The sequence below is a fragment of the Panthera onca genome, chromosome B3 (assembly GCF_046562875.1).
Source record: "Panthera onca isolate mPanOnc1 chromosome B3, mPanOnc1 haplotype 2, whole genome shotgun sequence".
NCBI classification, from domain to species: domain Eukaryota; kingdom Metazoa; phylum Chordata; class Mammalia; order Carnivora; family Felidae; genus Panthera; species Panthera onca.
Genome location: NC_138344.1, coordinates 76,382,878 through 76,403,314, shown reverse-complemented (window position 1 = coordinate 76,403,314; position 20,437 = coordinate 76,382,878). Strand labels below are relative to the sequence as shown.

General features: G+C 31.2%; 1 protein-coding gene across 6 annotated transcripts in view; it reads left to right on the top strand.

The window, feature by feature from the left end:
* Nucleotides 1–20,437, top strand: part of NOVA1 (NOVA alternative splicing regulator 1) — a 150,343-nt gene that overhangs the window by 116,153 nt on the left and 13,753 nt on the right. For 5 of the 6 annotated variants that reach the window (XM_060619402.3, XM_060619410.2, XM_060619408.3 and 2 more), the window contains one exon: nt 7,086–7,157. The exons of the other annotated variant lie outside the window; for it this stretch is intronic. In XM_060619402.3, the coding sequence (XP_060475385.1) occupies nt 7,086–7,157 (72 nt within the window). The remainder of the gene's footprint in view (nt 1–7,085; nt 7,158–20,437) is intronic. 6 annotated transcript variants of the gene reach the window in all.

Here is a 20,437-nt window from a genome sequence, read left to right as displayed (position 1 = left end):
GGATAACAGCCTTACATCCAACTTCAGATATTAAGGTGTTGTTCCCTCTCAAATGTTTGTTGTTGTTGTTTTATTTTAAAAATATTTATTTGCCAATAGAGAGGGACTCCAATACTTTATGTATTCAAATGGTAATAGTAATAATGATTAACGTGTATTGAATAATTAAAATATTGTAACCTCTGTTCTATCACCTTAATTAGGATACTTTTATGAAGCACCTAATAACCACTGTGCTAATTTTACAAGTCAGTATACAAAGAAACAGATACGCAGAAAGAGCCAGTAAACCAAAATTAAACATATATTACAACATAGAACATCCTATTGCTTATTTTCAGGACACGCAAATAGCAGAGACATTCAACGATCTTCAAATAATTTAGACCTTGTTTGCCTAGAAGCTTTGAACTCATTCCTGGAGCATGTCTTTAGTCCAGAGTAGTTGGTACACATTTTTCCATTTCCACCTTTTTTATGTTTTGAGCTTTATATATACCTTTTCCCCTCATAGGATTATTGCAACTTTTCTTCTTTTTAAGCCCCTCAAATCCCTCTCCAAGTATGGTTGCTTATACATAGTAAGTCAATATAAGAAACCCTAAAACAAGGTAGAAACCACAAATCAGTAATACAGTTAGCATTTGTTAACTCCTTTTGTCTGTTACAAATTTTCAGCAATTCTTTTCCATTTTGGCTCAAATGCATTTTTAAGAAAAGCTACATTAAGAACAAAGTGGTTATAGGCATTTAGAGAATTTTCTTGTATTTAAAAAAAATCAAGTGAAGATATCAAGAATCTCACTTAGAGTTTTACCTCTATCGTGAAAAATTGGCAAAAATAGCACATAATTGTATTCACTATTCATCCATTCAGTCATGAATTTATTAAATGCCTTCTTACTGAGTTGCAAGATATATTAAATTGTAGCCCTTGCTCTCTAAAACTAGCTTGTGAGAGATCAGAAATGATTAAAATGATTTATAAAAATGTCAAACTGTATATACCAAAATCGCAGCATAAACAGTGTACTATAAAATATATAAAAGTTCAGAGGCATGTGGAAGAAATATAGGGTGGAATGACATTTGGTCTTATAATACAGGTGAGGATTTGAACCAGACCTTGAAGATTCTATAGGAATTTCCTAATTAGAGGAGAAGAAAGATAAAAAGCTTATTTTAGGCATGTGAAACAATATGGATTTGAGAAAAAAGCTATAATGGTTGAATAGTAAGGTGACTCTCTTGACAGAAATGGAACATTTGTGTTGGAGTTTAGAGGAAATTAATGTTAGGATGAGACCAGATAATGGAGAGCCTTGGATGTCTGGCCGAGGGACATTCTATAGATTTCTTCATAGTATTTCCCAAAGGAACTTTTTTAATTTCTCTGAAAAGTTAGAACAAAAGGAGGCACATCTGCATTTTTTTCTCTTCTGTTCTGAAAATCCAGACAGACCCTTAAAAAGGGGTGCCTGTATGTATAACTGTTGGTAGAAGAGAACTATGACAATTAGCTGAGTGATCTACTATGCAGATCTTTAGGTCTGAAGGTTTATAAGAAAGTATTTTTTAAACTTCTTTCATGTAACACTCAAAAATTCAAGGAATGTTAAGCTTTGTCAGGCAAAATAAATAAATAAAGGTTTGGTGGTCAAGAATGAAGGATCAGCAATGTAATAGTGACATATACGGTGTTTACTCTGTTTCTCTGCCAGCCATTGTGTTATGCGCTTTACATGTATTATCATATTTTATCCATCTTCACAAAAACCTATCAGGCAGGTAAGGAGTACAGAATCCATGTTATACTTAAGGAAGCTGATGAGTAAAGAAATTTAATAACTTACCCAAGGAAATGTAATTGATAATTGATCTTGACACTGAGCTATATGGCCTCCAAATTTGAGTAATGATGATAAAATGAAATTTAGTAGATTTCTCTCTTTGGGGACATTTCATTATCTTGAATAAGTTTATCCAAGAAGAGATCCTCATTTAAAGTAGAATGTCTTGTGTCAGGGTGAAGTTAAGAGACTAGGCAATATTTTAAGAAGATGAACACCTACTCTGGTTTGGTAGTGAAGCTGAGGCAAATGCATGATGTTAAAAGAAATGTCAAAGTAAAATCTGTGAGCCTCTGAGAATGATTTGTTCTAGTTCCAAAATGGTAAGAAAAGAATAAAAAATGATTATATATGGTTTTGAGCCTAGCAGAATAGTGAAGCCTAAAAAGCAATTAATGAATTGTAGGCAACTGTTTGAAATAATATTTTTGTTTGTTGCAGGCAAATTCAATAAGTTGTAAGTTGTATGCTTTTCTCTTGAAGTAGTCTTTTATAGAAACACAGGTGAGAATGTAAAACTGAAAATATAGATCATTAATTGCATCATAGGTGATAATTTCACTTACCATCTTTATTGTAGTAGAGAAAAAAAGGAGCAAAAAATGAGATAAAGAAACAAGAGAAAAAGTAAGTCAGAGGCATTGTAACGTAGTAGTTAAGCCCATAGGAGCCGGAGCAAGTGTGCCCAGGTTCAATTCCTGGCTCTTTAATTTACCAGCTATTGTACCTTTGGGTGAGTTGTTTTGCTTCTCTGTACCTCAACTTCTTTACTCATAACATGGGGTTAGTAATAGTAGTCTATTTCACAGGGGTATTGTATTAACTGAGTAGAACTATACCTGGTTCCTAGTAAGTGCTCTATTAATCATAAAGATAAAAGGGAGATCAGTAATATTCCCTACGATAAAATAAGGAGGGAAAGTATAAGGAAAGATGCTCAAAATGATCCAATACCCAGAGAAAAATAAAAAAAAAAAAGATTTCAATAGGAGATTATTGGAGATTTAAAGGTTAGTTTTAATCACATGGTGAGAACACAATCATTATTTCCTACTAATATTATTTCCTAAAAGTATAGTGGCTGGGTAGGTAAAGAGAAAAAATGGTGTGGAGGTTAGAAATGCTGATTTGAAATTTTGGATATACAAAGGAGTAAAATACAAGTTAGATAAGGGAGACTTACGTAACCCCTCTCTCTACTCAAGAGGCTGATGTTAAAGAAAATAAACAAGAGCTTGAAAAGGCAGAGAAATTGGAGATGAGATTATTGAGGGGACGAGATGACTCAGCAATAGGGGAAAGTTAACATTTAGGGTATTCAGGGGAGGAGGTCTGAGTAGGAGGTCACAATTTTGTCTATAATGAAAAGAAGAGGAAGATGTAAAAAAAAAAGGTGGTTTGGAAAATGGAAAAAGTTCAGACATAGTCAATTGTAGTAAATAAGGAGTTCATTCTGGAAAATCATGATTTTTTTCAAATAACAAAGACCATAAGTTGAAAGATAAGTAAAATACATGGTATTGAATGATTGAAGAGAAGGATAATGGTGTGGAATAACAAATTATGAGGAAAATAAGCTATGGAATAGGAATAAATTCTGAAAGACCTGTGTAACTTTGACAATATGAATTTATATTAGAGCTGAGGGGTTCCAGATTGTTCAGACATTGGAAGAAGGGAGGAAAGAAACTTGTCATGATGAAAAGCCAGAGATGACAATTACATATTCACATACTTTATCCATTTTTTATAGAGCACTGTACAGATTTATTTACCAGAACTCGAAACACAGGTGGAAGGTGACTACTTGAGTAATACTACTCAGCTAGTAATAGGTTTTGAATTACAATTGAGACTTCTTGTTCATTGCTGTTCTCAATTTACCTATAACTATCAGAGGTTCTTGACAGTCTGTTACTGTAGATTTGCTTGGAGGTAAGCTGCATATATTACAGAGTTCATTTATAGTAATATTTTCTGATCCAGCAAAACTGTCACTTGTTAACAAGAATGCATTTTACAATTTGTAGTCACTTTTTTAGTTCTTATTCCCAGAAACCTAGTTATATCTACACTTAACTAAATGTCTGTTGTTAAATCATGAATATTTGAAAACTGTTTCAAAGGATCCACTGTTTTGAAATTGTCAAATACTTTAAAATTTTCTGCAATACGTAATTCAGCCTCCAATCTTTAAAGCAGACTTCTTAAATGGCTACTCAATTCATGTAAATAAAAATGTTATATTTTTCCATTTGAAAGATAAAATTGTGCTAAAAAATGACTGTCCCTCACAATCACTATTTGATAAATGTGAAACAAAAAATAGAGAAAGAAGTGTCCTTTGTAAGTGTTATTTATAACAAATATTTTAACATACTTTGCTTATATGGATATACAGTTAGTTACATCTTCATGATGTGTGACAGGAATTTTACTAAATGATTTTTAACTCTGAAACCATGAAACTTTAAATCTGTGTAGTAAGTAGGAGTGAACACTGTTTATAAAACAATAGGGAAACAAACGTATTGTACATTTATGTTGAAATTGAAATATTTCTTATGGATTCTTCGGTTCTATTTTTGTTGAGAAAACTATTAAAGCTGTTTCATTAATCTAATTAATAAACATTTTAAATGAGAGGTATTATTTTAATACATTTATCTGTTTGTTAGAACAATTTTTTTGTAGCTAAAAAATCTACCAAAAATGCAAACTTCCTGGAATCTTTTTATTGTTATAAGTTAAATTTGTAAAGGGAGGAGACTTTTTGTGTTTAAAGTATCTTTATGAATAGTAGCTACAAAACTCATCATGTGTTTATTTCATTATATGACATTATTTTAGAAATTTAAGTGAAAAAAATCTATTTAGAGATGATTTATTGTGACATTTTGACAATCTTATCCCTTCAAGCTCAAACTTATATAATTTTCACCTGTTTATTTAAAATACTAAACTTTAACTTCTTATCAGATGATGATGTTTAATAACCAAACTTTTAATGATTTAAACACATTCATATTTTCCCAAAGTTTAAAGTTACTGTTTTTGTTTCTATGAGAAAGAAATAGCATCAGAATTATTAAGGACAATATTGATGACTATGAATTGTATCAGTTACTAATAATATATGTCTAATATTTCATATATATGCCAAGCAACAAAAAAGGTATTGAATAAGTTGATGGAAGTTAATATTAATTGAAGTGACTACAAATTCTGAGCCACTTGCTATTACTACTTTTTCCACATTGTTCTTTGCAGTGTTTCAGTACCTTATTGAGACTTCATAGCCAGGGTAAGGTGGATGTCATAGTGAACCTCTGGTACTTCAGGTTGATTTTACCCTGATGGAAATAGAAGAACCCAATACATACTTAGTGCTTCTGTATGTTAATGAACTTAAATTCTAACCTGTTTTGACAGAATTGGCCTCTAGATTTATTTCACATCTATTTCATCAGCAACCTCAGAATTAATCTGAGATAAGTACAGAACAGATTTTTAAGTATGTTAATTACTCCCAAGAATTCTCTGTAGTAACACTTGTAACCAGAGATGGGAAAATAAAATTTTCACTGTTTAACATATAGTAGCATCATGTCAATAATATATGTTCCAGGATAGTATTGCATGAAAAGAAAATAGTAGAGCAATTTTTAATAACTGAAAATGAAAGTCTCTCTGGAGAAATGACAGGAATTTATTACAAGGAACGAAAACAGAAAACAAAGGTTTTGAAGATGTATTTTCTTCTTTTATGAGGTTTCATTTCTGAATGTAGTTCCTGTCCCCTTTTTAAATATGATTTAACAAAAAAAACCTTGGTATAACTCAATATTAAGTCTGGTTTTCCTCAAAGTATCTTAGGTTTTAACTTAGAAGAACCAGGAATCACTTGAGGAGTGGACTATTTAAAACATGATTTGATGTTAGAACCAATCTTTACTTTGTTACTGGAGAATAGTAGTTAAGCAGAAGCCTGTGAATTTCCTATTTTTTTCTTTTTATGATCAACTGCTTTGTTCTACCCAAATTAGAACTTTTGAAATCTTAAATGAAGAAATATGATTTTGTTAAGTAATTTTATCTGTTTTTTTCTGACACTGCTGAACCTTTAAAGTTATGCTTTTGCTCATATCTGAGTAATTGTGATGCATATGTATTAATATAAAACATAATGTCCACAAAGGATTATGTCTATACTATAAAACTACCCCATTTCACCTATTGGGAAATATTATCTATCGAGGATGCTTCTTAAGCAATGCTGTTCACTAAAAAAGTAAAATTACATTTTTTAAAAAGAAAAAGGCTTGACATCTTACACTTTAAGGTTATTCCATTAGACTTGAAGTTTTTAAAAAATGTTAATGTATTGTTCAACAAGTATTTTATGGTCTCATACTATATATTTTATATATAGTATGTATAAGTGTTTAGGAATGAAGTGAACAATAAATATGATTCCTAATATTTTTGTGCTTATTTTCACCACAGGCTGATGATGCTACAATACATCTATATTAAATTTTTAGTCTTTAACATAAATGATAAAGATATTATAGCAATTTGTTAAAATGCTATTAGTTACTTGTTTATTAATATGAGGTTAATGTTTACATTTTCAGACGGGCTCTAAATTTCTTAAAAATTAATATTTTAGAAGATAATCTGATATTAAGAACTCAGAAGTACAAATTTAGTTGCTTTTAAGTATGGATCCCTAAATTCATATGGAATCAACTTGTTGGTGATGTTCAACATATTAAGTAGGTAGATGCTTTTATGCCAAAGTAAACTTCATTTCACCACTTCTTCCAATCCCCGACTGTATTCATTGATAGGAAAATAACTCTTTCAGTTTTACTCATTGACTTTCTTGAATTTTTGTTTGACATCTCTTTTCCCCCAAGCAAACAAGAGGGAAAGAAAAGAGACTACTATTCATGAATATGGTCAGGATACCTTTAATACTCATGTGAATTTTTATCAGTCACCATCATGATTTCAAGTCATGAATTTATTTTTACATGCTTATGCATGCATATTTACATGCATTAGTTACTTAATTGATCTTAAATTCCATTAAATTTGAATGAATAGGAGAAAAATTTGTTCATAGGATTTTGTTCTCGTTATATTACATTTTATTTTATTTTGTTTTATTTAAATAATCAGTTTAAGGCTTTTAAAGGTTGATTTGCTCCTGAACTGCTTTGTTCCCAGACATTGCCATCTTCCCCAACTACCACCAAGTCCTCTCCATCTGATCCCATGACCACCTCCAGAGCTAATCAGGTACAGTATCATCCTGTCATCTACACCATACTTTTCACGGGTGATTGCCTGCACACTGGAGAAAAAGATAATGGTGGGTTAAGGATATATTCGTTCATTCACATATGTGCACCATGATCAGATTCCAAGTAACCTGAGAAAGAAATATCCATTATTCCTGAACCTTTATATGCATTTTTTACTTTAGATAACAAAAATATATTCACATGGTAGACTACAAGAATTTTGGATTTTTCCCTTAAAATTATGGCTTAATGGAGCTCTGTGGGTTTTTTACTGAGTCACTGTTTATAATCTTCATTACTGTTTCTTCCTAGGATTATTGGTATATATATTAAGAATGTCATATATGTAAAAAATAAATGTATAAATATGACTTATTGAGCAAAGGTATATCTTTAAAAGTGAATGCATTTTCATTTGTTTTTTATTTTAGACATGTCTTACTATGTAAACGATTTTCAACTTTCAATGAAAAACATTTCTAGCAATCTGAAAGTAACTGAAAATTGGTGTTTGTGATAATTTTAATGCTGTTTAACAACTCAGGAAATGGTATTTTCTTCTAATTTATACTAGTGTTTTCTTTGGTGGAGTGGCACACTTTGCAATTAGAAATATGAAACATGTTTTTGATGATTGTTTTGCTACTGAATATTTGTAGGTCATTTTTCAAAAATGTAGTTATTTTTGGCACATTTAAGTAAATCATCTAAAATATTTATATGTAATCCAGAGCCTAATGTACTTGACAAATGTTGAAAAATATATTCATTAAAATGATTAAACACATTTTCATTTTGTCTGAGTTGAGCTTCATTTAGGTGAGAGATGTTATTTTTTTAATATTTCCACTTTTTTACTAATACAAGGCCTTATGGGATTATTCAAATATTAAATGAAAGCTTATCTTTTTAATATATTTTTCATATAGTTGACTAATAAATTATTAACTTTGAACTATATTTGCTAACTATATTAAGTGTGCCCTTTGCATGTAATCTAATCTAAGTCTATCAGAATAATTTTGCTCATTTGCTAATTCTAATACTTTTGCAACCTCAGGAAAAATTTTAAAACAATAACTGGAAGCAAAACTAACATAGAGTGCTATTTTATTCTATAGTAGGAGCTTGATTTTCATTTTATACAGTAGCATTCCCTTTAGAAAAAAAACTACTTTATAATACTCACATTTTAGCCCCAATAAATTGGTTAAAATAATACACATCTCTAGTGATGAAACCCAGCACTTCCCTTTGAAGGAAATGATATGAAATAAATGTGAGAACAAAGCTTGTAATATTGATGCATGAAGTTAAAAAGGTGTTTATACATTTGCACTCTCTATGCCTTATTTCTTACATGAACTTTATGTGATATAGAAAACTATTGGAACAACTGACTTTTTTTTTCTAGTGTTTCTCTTGTATTTTATCATTCTTTATTTTTCGAACAAAAGACAAATGAGAACAACAGCAATACAAACAAAACTAACGGTTTTTCTCAGTGTGTTAAGTAAAAAGTCCTGGATCTGGAAAGAAAAACTATCTCAATAGTTTTGTCTTTGATGTTAGATTTATACTTTCTTTTTTTTTTTATATGAACATGTGAATTTTTATTAATTGATTTCTTTAAAGGCTCATTTATATATTGAAGTTTACTAATATTTTTACCCTCCAGATATATTACTATATCCACCTCTACCAATTCTAATATTTTCCTAATTTGAAATAATAATTCGTTGCGGTTTTGTACTTTGTCTACTATACTCTGTTAAATATATTTTATTTATATTCTGGTCTCTTCTGTTTTTATACAAACAAGCATAGTATCTCCTGGATAACATAAGGCAAGATACAAAAGAACAAAACAGAATTCTTAAATATTGGAATTTTAGTCATCGTCCATTCTTATGTTATTAGTAGTTTGTACTCATTGTGCTCCCTCAGTATTTCCCAATAGTTTCAACTCCACTAGATTAGCTTAGATCTTTAAGGGTATATAGATAGAAAAATGGGTTCTAGTGTGATAATCTTAAAATCTTCATAATTAAAGTGAACTTTTAAACCTATAAGTAATTTTTTTATGTGTTGCAGCTAATAGGATACCCTCTGCTGTTAAAAGCAACCAACTATAAACTTTTTCCTTGTAAATTTTTATAAACCAATGTAAAATACATCCAGTCAACTATCTGTGTTAATTTCATCCGTAATAGTTAAGTGAGTTATAATTGAGTCTATTTTCAGAATAAATAGTTTGTCTATGTTACAAACTAATGTGATAAAAAGATCTAAGGGACTATTAATATTCAGAAAATCCAAAAGTAAAAAGCACAGAAAATACACCAAAGAGTAAGTTTTATTGCAATTTCAACATTTAAAAATCTTTTCTTTTAATAATGATTACATGTTTCAGTACCTACTAAATTTTAATTTTCTACCCTCATGTTTCTACAGATCAGACTATTTCCACAGGTCAGACTGGCAGACTGTAACCGCAGTGTTGTGGGTCTATAATAATTTCCCCCCTGAAAATTGAGAAGTCTTACAGAATGGTGGTTAAAAGTCAAGACTAGCACCAAATTGTGTATGATCAAATCCTTGTTCTGCCACTTACTTGCTGAGTAAATTAGGCTTCACTTTCCCCTTTTGTGCAATTCAGATAATTATAGCACCTCAAAGGGTTGAAGAAAGAAAGAAATTCATTGTTAATAAATAGTACAGTATCTAGAATGTAATATTCACCTTAAATGTTAGGTTATGTTTATTTTTTTATGAAATATCTTTCAAGTGATATGAAAGAGTATTCTTTAAGATGGTGAATAACAGCATACAGCTTATTAAAACTGAGTTTTATCTTTAAAAAAGGATTCTAAGATACTAGTGTTCCTGCTTTTTTAACTCCAAAATATTTCTGTAATCAGTCTCTGTGTGGTTTTTAAGATAGTGTAAACTACACTACAGTTATTTTCTCCTCTAGTGAGAATACTAAGTCATGCATTCTCCAGTGATAAATCATCTTGCTATTATTTCCCTATTGAGAAAGAAAAGTTATAAGGGCTAATAGTTTTATAACTTACACTTTTTTGTGTGTGTGTGTTGCATATTGCAAAGTGCAACTTTGAAATTTCCAACAGGTGAAATTTTAAATATGAAGCAAATATAAAGATATAATAAATAGAAGTAGATTCTTTAAGCAATGTGTTTTTTAAAATCTTAACAAAATAAAAAAATAGAGGTTTGATCAGTTCTGAATTATTGATACTAAATTTTTTAGTCACTTCAAAATTCAACAAAATGGTTTTGTTAATCAGTCATTGGTGCCAAAAATTAAATTCCAGCCTTAATTTTAGATTCCTGGTGGTTAGCTCACCTAGGATTCTTCTTAAATTTCATGAAAAGAAAAAGGAAAAATAACAATTGCAGAAACATCTGCTTTATGGACACTCGTTTACTGATGAATTTGAAATCATATCTCAAAATATAATAAAACAAATGAAAACAGGTAACTCATGTATAGCACCTTTGCTATGGTTACAGGAAAACACAGATGAAACCCACTGGTCTTTCTTTAAATTCATGACTGTAGATCTCAAATGAATCCTTAATTCTCAAATAGTCATAAGCCCATTTGCTTTTTTACTCTCTAGATGGCTATTTCATATGTTCTCTTCTTTCAACCTCTGTATTAGCTTTCTGTTGCTGTGTAACAAGTTACACAGTGGCTCAGACAGCACCCATTTATTATCTTGTAGTTTCCATAGGTCAAGAGTCTAGGCACTGCTTCGCCGAGTTCTCTGCTCCTGGTCTCACAAAACTGCAATCAAAATATCGGATGGAGTGCATTCTCATCTAGAAGCTTGACTGAAGTCTAATCTGCTTTTAAGTTGATACAGGTTGATGGCAGCATCCAGTTCCTTGAAGTCAGTGCCCTGACTTCTTACTGTCTGTCGACAAGAGGCTGCCCAAGTTCCCTGCAGTATGACCCTCAGTACAGTAGGCACTTTCCACTATGGCTATTTACATCTTGCAAAGCCAGCAGGAAAATCTTTGTCCCATGTGTGCTATCTTACATATTGAACTGAATCACATGTGTGACTTCTCACCTCCTTTACTATACAATATATAATCACAGTAGTGACATTCCATCATTTTGCCACATTCTGTTGATTAGAATCAAATCACAGTTTCCACCCACATTCAAATGGAGAGAATTACACAAAATGTAGCACCAAGGAGGCAGATCCTGGGGCTTTCTAAGAATTCCCCTATCAAACCTTCCAATATCTCTTGCTCCATCCTCACTCCCAACAGATGATCTGAGTTCCTGCTTCACTGAGAAAACTGAAGCAAAGGAAAACTTGCACAAACTCACACTAAACATAAACATAATACCCACATATTCTACATTCTCTTACCTTCTCCTATCTAAAGCCAGTAATCTCACTTATACATTAAACCTCATCCTTTTTCCTTTACTCGAAGACATCTCTTCAGCAATTCTGCCTTCCCTCTCCTTTATTATCTTTCACTTTTTTGTCTCTATGGAATCATTCCCATCAGCATGCTTATATCTGTTTTTTCCCCCATCTTAAAAGACTAAACAAAACTTTTAATGCCACTCTCCCGACCAGCTAATGCCCCACTTCTTATACTCCTTTGTAGCAAAATTCACAAATTGTTTTCTCTGTTCTCTGTTTTCCAATATGTCTCTTCCTTCCCATTCTTTCTTAGGTCCATTCCAGCAAGATTTTTGCCTCTACCATTTCACCAAAACTGTGTTTGCCAAGGACATCAGTGATGACCACACTGCTAATTCCAGTTGTCTATTCTCGGTACACATGTTACTTGGCCTATTAGCAGTATTTGTCATAATTCGTCACTTCCACTGCCTTGCTAAACTTTCGTTACTTGCCTTCCAGGATACTACACACTTGGGATTTTACCCCTGCATCATATCATGTGCTTTGTCTCAGAATTCTTTGCTAGTTTTCCTCACCCCACTTAATGTTGGAAATCTCCATGTCTTACGACTTCTTTAGGGTTTATACTTTGTTTCTCCTTATCTAATACCATGGCTTTCATATGTTAACAATCTGCAAAATTTATGTCGTCAGTGAGAGGCAGCTTTACTATGAACTAATGAAGCTTAAGCCTTAAGATTTCTCACCTCTACAAGCTTATTACAAGGCACCGTACCTAATTTTAAGTTCATTACTTTGAATATATTTCCCAAAGATGTCCCCTAAAATTGTATGATACCGGTCCCACATAACTTGGGTTCATATTTATCTCTTAATTCCGCTCTAAGAAACTATAGACTGTATCCAGATTCCCATCCAGCAATTTCCACTTGCATATCTAATGGACATTTTAAATTCATCAGTCCAGAAAACTACCCTAACCTTCCTCCATCTTTACCAACCTTTACTATCTCAGTAGAGGCAGTGCTGTACATCCACTTGCTCCAACCAGAAATCTCAGATTCACCCTCACCTGTTTTCTTCCATAACCCAAATCCAGTTTCTATACGATATAATAGTGACTCTGCCTTTAAAATAGAGGTAGAATCTTAATCACTTCTCGTTACATCTACTGCTATCCTGTCCATGCCTGTATTACTGCAATAGCCTCCATATAGGATTTCCTACCTTTTCTACCCTTGCTATCCAAAAGTTCGTTCTATACCAAGTCTGTATTCCTTTTAAAAATGTGTCAGGTTTTGGTGGGGTTTTTTCCCCCTTTGCCTATATCTGTGATAGTTTCCTATTTCACTCAGTAAAAGCCGAAATCCCAAAAATGATACCCATTAACTTACAAGATCTGACCCTTGTCACATTACCTCTTTCATTTCATTTCCTACCTCACCTGCTTACTACTCTGCCTCAGCCAAATTTACCTGCTTGTTTTTCCTTGCAGACAATAGGTGTGCTCTCTCCTCAGTATTTTGTTCTTGCTTTTCTCTCTGCTTTAAATTCTTTTATCTCAGAGATTTACTTGGCTAACACCTTCAGAGCCCTCAAGTCTTACTTCAAAATTCGCCTTCTCAATAAGGCCTACTGACCATCCTATGTAATATTGCAGACTGGCCTCCTTCTAGTACTCCTAATTCCCTTTGTCTTGCTGTATTTTTTCCATCCCTTCATAGAATACCACATATTTGTTTATTGTCATACTCACTGTGCATCGTCTCTCTCACTTTCGTAGAAAGTAAGATGAATGACAACAGGGATCTTTGTTTTATTCTCTCATGTATCAGAAGCACTAACCTGCAACATAATAGGTTCTCAATTAATATTTGTTGAATGACTAGTCTTAGGAGAAAAAATAGGCTTACGGCCTCTATGTTTAAAAATCAGTTTATTTTTAGGAGCACCTGGGTGGTTCAGTTGGTTAAGCGTTCAACTTCGGCTCAGTTCATGATCTCACAGTTTGTGGGTTCGAGCCCCGTATCAGGCTCTCAGCTGACAGGTCGGAGCCTGGATCCTGCTTCGGATTCTGTGTCTCCTTCTCTCTCTGCCCTTTCCCCACTCACAAACACTCTCTCTCTCTCAAAAATAAACATTAAAAAATTTTGAAAAAATGAGTTTATTTTTGAAAATCCCTTCAAATGAAATTTTGAACATAAGTTCTCTAAAGATCTAAACCACCTGAATAAGGATGCTTTAAATTTTTTGTTGCAATTTAGTTAATTTATTTAATAATATTTGTTTTTTAATAAATTTATTAAAATATATTTTAAATATAGTTGAGGTACAATGTTATATTAGTTTAAGGTACACAACATTGATGATTTGACAATTCTCTACATTACACAGTGCCATGAAAAGTGTAGTCACCATCTGTCACCACACAATATTATTGCAGTATTATCGATCCTATTCTCTATGCTGTACTTTGCATCTCTGTGACTTAATTATTTTATAATTTGAAGTCTGTAACTCTTAATTCTCTTCACCTATTCCATCTATCTGCCCACCCCCTCCTTTCTGGCAACCACCAGTTTGTTCTATTTATGTGTTTCTTTATTGAATAAATAAATTGAATATTAAATTAACGGGACATAGCTTTCTTCATTAGACTTCTGTTTTACTCAGAACACAGTTTGAAAGCTAGTCAGGCTCTTGTCTCAGGTATTGTCATCATTCTCCAACAAAAAATTTTCATTTCCTTCAGCATATGTGTGTGAGTTGGTGTGTGTGTGCACGTGTGTGTAATATCAGGGTAGTGTTCATTAGAAGTGTATTTAAGAAAGTTCCAGAAAAATAATGAAATACAAATGTTCTTTTTAAGAGAAGTGATTTTATTATTTTTATTTTAAGGGAATTGTATTTATTACACATTATAGTTTATGTGTTGTGCTTACAACTAGGATGAGGTTTATAAAATTGCTGATATTAAAAAATTGCTACTATATGAGTGAAGTTTCTTAGTATATATCATATACATATCAAAATCTGTAAAACTTTCCAAGAATAAATTGAACCAAAAAAAGGATAGAATCCATATTAAGAGAATGTAAAATTTTCATATAAGTACATAAAATGCTTCCTTAATGAATAGACTTAAAATAATTTTGGAAGAGAAAATTTAATATAGAAATAGCAATGTTTTTAAATTAAAATGTAAATGTAATTTTCATTTTCTCCCCAATTTTTTTGGTATTGTGGGAGCTAGAAGCAAAGGCAAAATGATTTTAATATTCATATGAAAAAGAAATGCCTAAGAATTACCAGGAAACTATTAATAAAAGGATTATCAAAAAAATAATATATGTGTGGGACGGCTTACTTGGCTCAGTATTAAAATTTACTATAAAGCTATCATAATAAAAGGAGTGTGATATTAACACAAACAGGTATAATTTATCAGTGAAATTCCAGAAATCCAAGTACATATGAGAATTTACTGTGTTTTATTATATATTAAGAAAGGTAGTATAACTTAGGGATTAAGAGAACTGGATTCTCGAATCATAATCTTTGGCTTCAAATCAAATCTTTCCTGCTTTCTTATTTTCTGATTTGAAGAAACATCTTTAACTTTGCCATGTGTGTTTCTCATCGTTAAAATGTGACTAACAACGGAGCCCTAGCTCATAGGTTTGTTATGATTCTTAAATGAATGAATACATGAGAAGCACTTAGAACACTGCCTGGTCCAGAGTAATATTTAAGTGTCATTTTAATCCATTTTAGAAAAGGATGTTAGGCATCAGGGAAAGATGAATCAACATCATAAAATTATACTTTTTTTTTAACCAACAGATAAAATTCTGTGTGTTAATAATGCACATGGATCAGGAACAAATAATCTGTGTGTATGTGCATTTATAAATTTAAAGTACTGGCACGGATATAGGAAATAATCATTCTTATGCAATATTGATGTAAGTGCTATAATATTGCAGCTTTTGAGAATCTATCCAGTAAAACTTAATGCACCAATATTTAGGAATATAGAGACAAGGATGTATATCATAGTATTATTTGCAGTGGCAAAGTTGGGAAACAACCTGACCTCTAACAGGAGAATGACTGAATAAATAATGGTATTACAGAATATTATGGGGTGATGGTATTAAAAATAATAAGTTGGAGCCACATAAATTGGCTAAGAATAGTGTTCATAATATACTATCTAAAGAATACTAAGTTGCTAAGAAACATATGGCCCTATGTTTAATAGAAAACATCTTGTGTGCATGTATCATAGGGTGATGACGAGGAATATGAACATGATTAACTTTTTCTGTTTATATCTCTACTTTGTTTTTAAAATGTTAACTGAGAATGTAAAACAAGATGGAGAAAATGACTTCAGTTGTGGTATATACTGTGTTTTGAAGAATATAAAGTGGGAATTTTCCAAGAGAACGACTGGACCATCTTTATCATTATATATCTGTTTGAGCTACCTGACTCTTCCTTTTTCTAGTCATGGAATGCTTTATTGAGTTTCCAGAAGGGTTACATAGAGAGGGTTCAGGCCTAGAGGAGACATTTATTAAATGACAAAGGAAATGACATTTTTTTTCATATTTTGAAGTTATATCAAGTTATGTACTATATGTAATATTTTTCTTAATACATCAAAGGTTCTCAATCCTACTTTTACATCAGAAATACCTGTGGAGATACTTACTTAATAGATCTTGCATGAGATTGGGTGTCTATATTTAAAGAGTTAGAGAAATGTTTTCTGAAGCTGTTTACTATATGAAAAATGCATATTAGTTGACTAAAATGATTGTGTACTATTCTTACACTGTCTCTTCTCTCAGACTTTAGTTTATTAAGACTTTTTTCATTAAATAACATATTTGAAAAATAATAAATTAAAAAATACTTGATTTGTGCAAAAGTTGAAGGGTAGGTGTTAGGTTTAGCATTGAAAACAATAAGAGTTTACTAACTATAACTAGTACAACTTAAATCTATGAAGACTTATTATGCAAAGGGTGATTATCTTTTCACATAGCATTAATAGTCCTTGACGATTACCAGGAATGATTAGGAGTTCTCTTACGTTGTATATCTTTATATACAGATTACAAAAATTATGGAAAGGGGTTAAATGAATGCTTCTAACCATAGTCATTCCATTGCAAGCTTCTAAGTTAGTTTGCTATGCTGTAGATAGTGTGTTCTTAACACCCAATGGTGGGAATCAGAGGATCTGCCTGAGAGCAAGTTAAGAATTGCTACTGAAAGCACCTAATTTATGTTTGCGTAATACACCTTATGGTAAATACCAGCCTATGTGACCTTCTGAAGTCCCTTTTGAAGGTACAATTTCAAATGAAGATATATTCCTGTTTATGGAAAATCTAGTGCTTTACAGTTACTCAGATTGAAAAAAAGTGGTATACTTCAGGGAAAAAGAATGAAATAGTCACTCTGTAATGTCGTTTATTTTACATCCCATACATGACTCGGGCATTGGCTCATGAGTAGGCAGATTTGCAATTATCTGTCTTTCTGAACTACCTACTAGGTAAAGGTGTTTTATTTATTTCATCAACGTTTTTCTTGCAGTCATAGCTGTAGTAATTCTTACACCACAGCGTGTTCTCAAGACAGCACATTATACATGCATTTATATAACCAAAGCATTTAATGCTCTGTACTCTGGAATGTGTATTAGTCTTCTTGCTCTGTGTGTGTGTGTGCGCGCTCACACGCACGTACAGTTCAATAGAATTTTTTGTAATCTTTCAAATAAAGCCATATAAAAGGGGTAGTTATCAAGTTTATTTTCAATATTTTACCTTTTAAAATGCTTAGAAATTGGAAGCATGTGAATGTCTTTGCATGTTCTTTCAGATAAGAGTAGTTTTGCCAGATTAGAGAGTTTGAACCCTATTCACTATAGAATAAATAATTATTTCTCATTTTTGACTTTTCTAATTTATCTTTGATTAAGGAATATCCTAGGAGATAATAAGTTGATCATTTTCATCTTTTCTTCTAAACCTAATACCTTTATAATTCATTTTATTAAGTGTTTGGTTTAGCTATTGTTTTTTTCTTGTATTAGATGATACCATTTTTTAAAGATACTCTTTAAAAATATTTTGGAAAAGGAAATGCTCTATTTTATTAACTAACTGCAATTTGTTTTGAGCCAAGTAATAGAAGTTACAAAATTAATGTTTTTATTTATGATTTATTAAATATTAGAAGTGAACTACTTCAATCCATATTTAGGGAAAGGGCTTAGTTTTGTGACTAATAATACAGTTTGTTAAATTACAGGCATTCTTCTGTAGCCTTTTATGTTAGTATTTGTTTATCTCCAGTGTTAATTAAGAATAATTTGTGAAATATTCATTTTCTTAACGATAGTCATGTGTGATAGTAAATTATCAAACTTTACTAGTATGTTACTGAAATGAAAACATGTATTATCTTTAAAAAAAAGTACTGGCTTCAGAAAAATTGTTGGTAAAATCAAATATAAACAGTGTTGTATTAGGATGATTAGTAAATATAAAATACCTGTAAGCACCTGTATTTGACTTCAAAGTAGCTTAAATCAGGTAAAAAATATTGCACATCAAGCTTTTCAACTAAATAATAACATTTAATTTTAATGGTAAAAATGGCTTAATCAAAAATTTGAAAAAACAAAATTAAAAGTCCAAATTATGCAAGTTTTTAAAATTCATCTATTTACAGAAGTTTAAGTGGAGACTGATTTTTCAAACATAGTTGAGATGTTTACTTCTGAAAATATCTAATTAGTTTGGTTATATCATAGCATATTAAATCAATCCATGAATAAATTCAGAATTAAAAAAAATTTTAAATTCTAACATTAACGTTCTGGTTTTCCTAGATAGGTATTTATTTTAATTACATGATTCTTATTTAAAACTATGACTTTAAGTTTCCTTATTTTAAAATTTAAAAGTATTTTCTAAGTCTCCTTTCTATCATTTCTCAACTACTTGTATAATATAAATTTAAATATTTAGTAGTCTTTATGATAGATGCTACCTGACTGTAAACTTCATAAAAGGGAGATCTAATTCTTTTTATTGACTTCTATAAAATCCCCAACATCTGCACCAGTACCTGGCACACCATAGGCACTGAATAAATAATTGTGCAGTGAGTACCAAGAAATGTATTAAAACTATTTTAAATATGTTGTTTATTCTACTTTTACATAATTTGTTTTTTCAGCAGTTTAATTTGGAAGTAACTTTTTTATTTCCTTTTATTACTCTGCTTTTAAAATACTAAAATAAGACAAAGTTTACCAGGTAGAGGGAAAAAAATGTCACCTGAAATTCAGTCTCTGTTATTCCCTTCATTTCAGTTTTACCTGCATATAATTTTACACTACTTAATCCAAACTCTACATACACATTTACATATATTTTAGAATTTTGTGTTGTTTTCCACATCATTTTATAATTCCATGTAGTGCCTGTACACTGTTCTTTGTATATGATATTTTCCGTGTTCTGGATTATTTTCCAGAAGGATCACAAAAGGAGAGATAGACACTAAGGCAAAGCTTATGTTCATTTTATAACTTAATGTATTCTCCATAGTGATTTCCAAGAGGTAATATATACTACTACACATTTTTTAAAAGAAAGAGATTAAGGGGTGCCTGAATGGCTCAGTCGGTTGAGCATCCAACTTCAGCTCAGGTCATGAACTCACGGTTTGTGAGTTCAAGCTCCATGTCAGACTCTATGTTGACATCTCAGAGCCTGGAGTCTGCTTTAGATTCTGTGACTCCCTATCTCTCTGCCCCTCCCTGACTCGCTTGCACTCTCTCTCAAAAGTAAATAAACATTAAAATTAAAAAAAAAAAAAAGATTAATAGTTAGACCATTACCTCATGTACATTTGGTTCACTTTTTTTAAGTGATTAATTTTGCTGCTCTATTTTAAATATCTCTGATTGATTTTAGCAGTTTATATTTTCTTATCAAAGTTCTTTACTGTTCACTGTTTAATGAGTTTTTTCACTTTTACCTTCCCGTAAATTACCTTATCCATTTCTATTGCTTTAAATAACCTCAAATTTCCTATGATCACCAGACCAATAGCTAATCACCTACTTGCTGTCATCACTTAGATGTCTCATGAGGATTTCAAACTTAAAATATCCAAAGTAGAATTCTTGATTCCCTCTATCCTTATCTTTCATACCTTTTCATCATCCACTTCTGTGAACACAACCCCTCCTTTAATGTTCATAGCTATTTTTCACTTTTTAAATTGACATTACAGCTTTTAAAATATTAAATTAAAAGCATTAGTTTTCATATTAAAAGCCCAAATATTTCAAGTACATTTTTTCACTAATTGGAATTGAGAACTCTGAACATATATCTTATTATGTAAACTCTAAAACAGTTTGTCTAAGAAGATATGGTTTAAAATAATAATAGTAATAATAATAATGATTTCTAAGAGGTTTTTGATAATTTGACATGTAGATGATGTTGACAGGTGGGAGTTCAAGAAATTTAACCTCATTTTAGTAAAATATGGTTTAGTAAGCATTAAGAAGACAATACTGCAAGTTATTTTCATTTGTAAATAATAGGCTGCCCTAAAATAGTTTATTATTTACAACTTTTATGGTTTCTTTATAGTTGTTTGACTTCTGGTATTTTTCTTTTTTGACGTAATTATATCTAGAGCATTTAGCATCTCAATAGGAATCATTTAAAGTGCTTTTCTTTTCCTATAAAAAATGATTTTTCCTATTTTTCTTATACCTAAGTGTGTCCCTGTCTGGAATGTGATG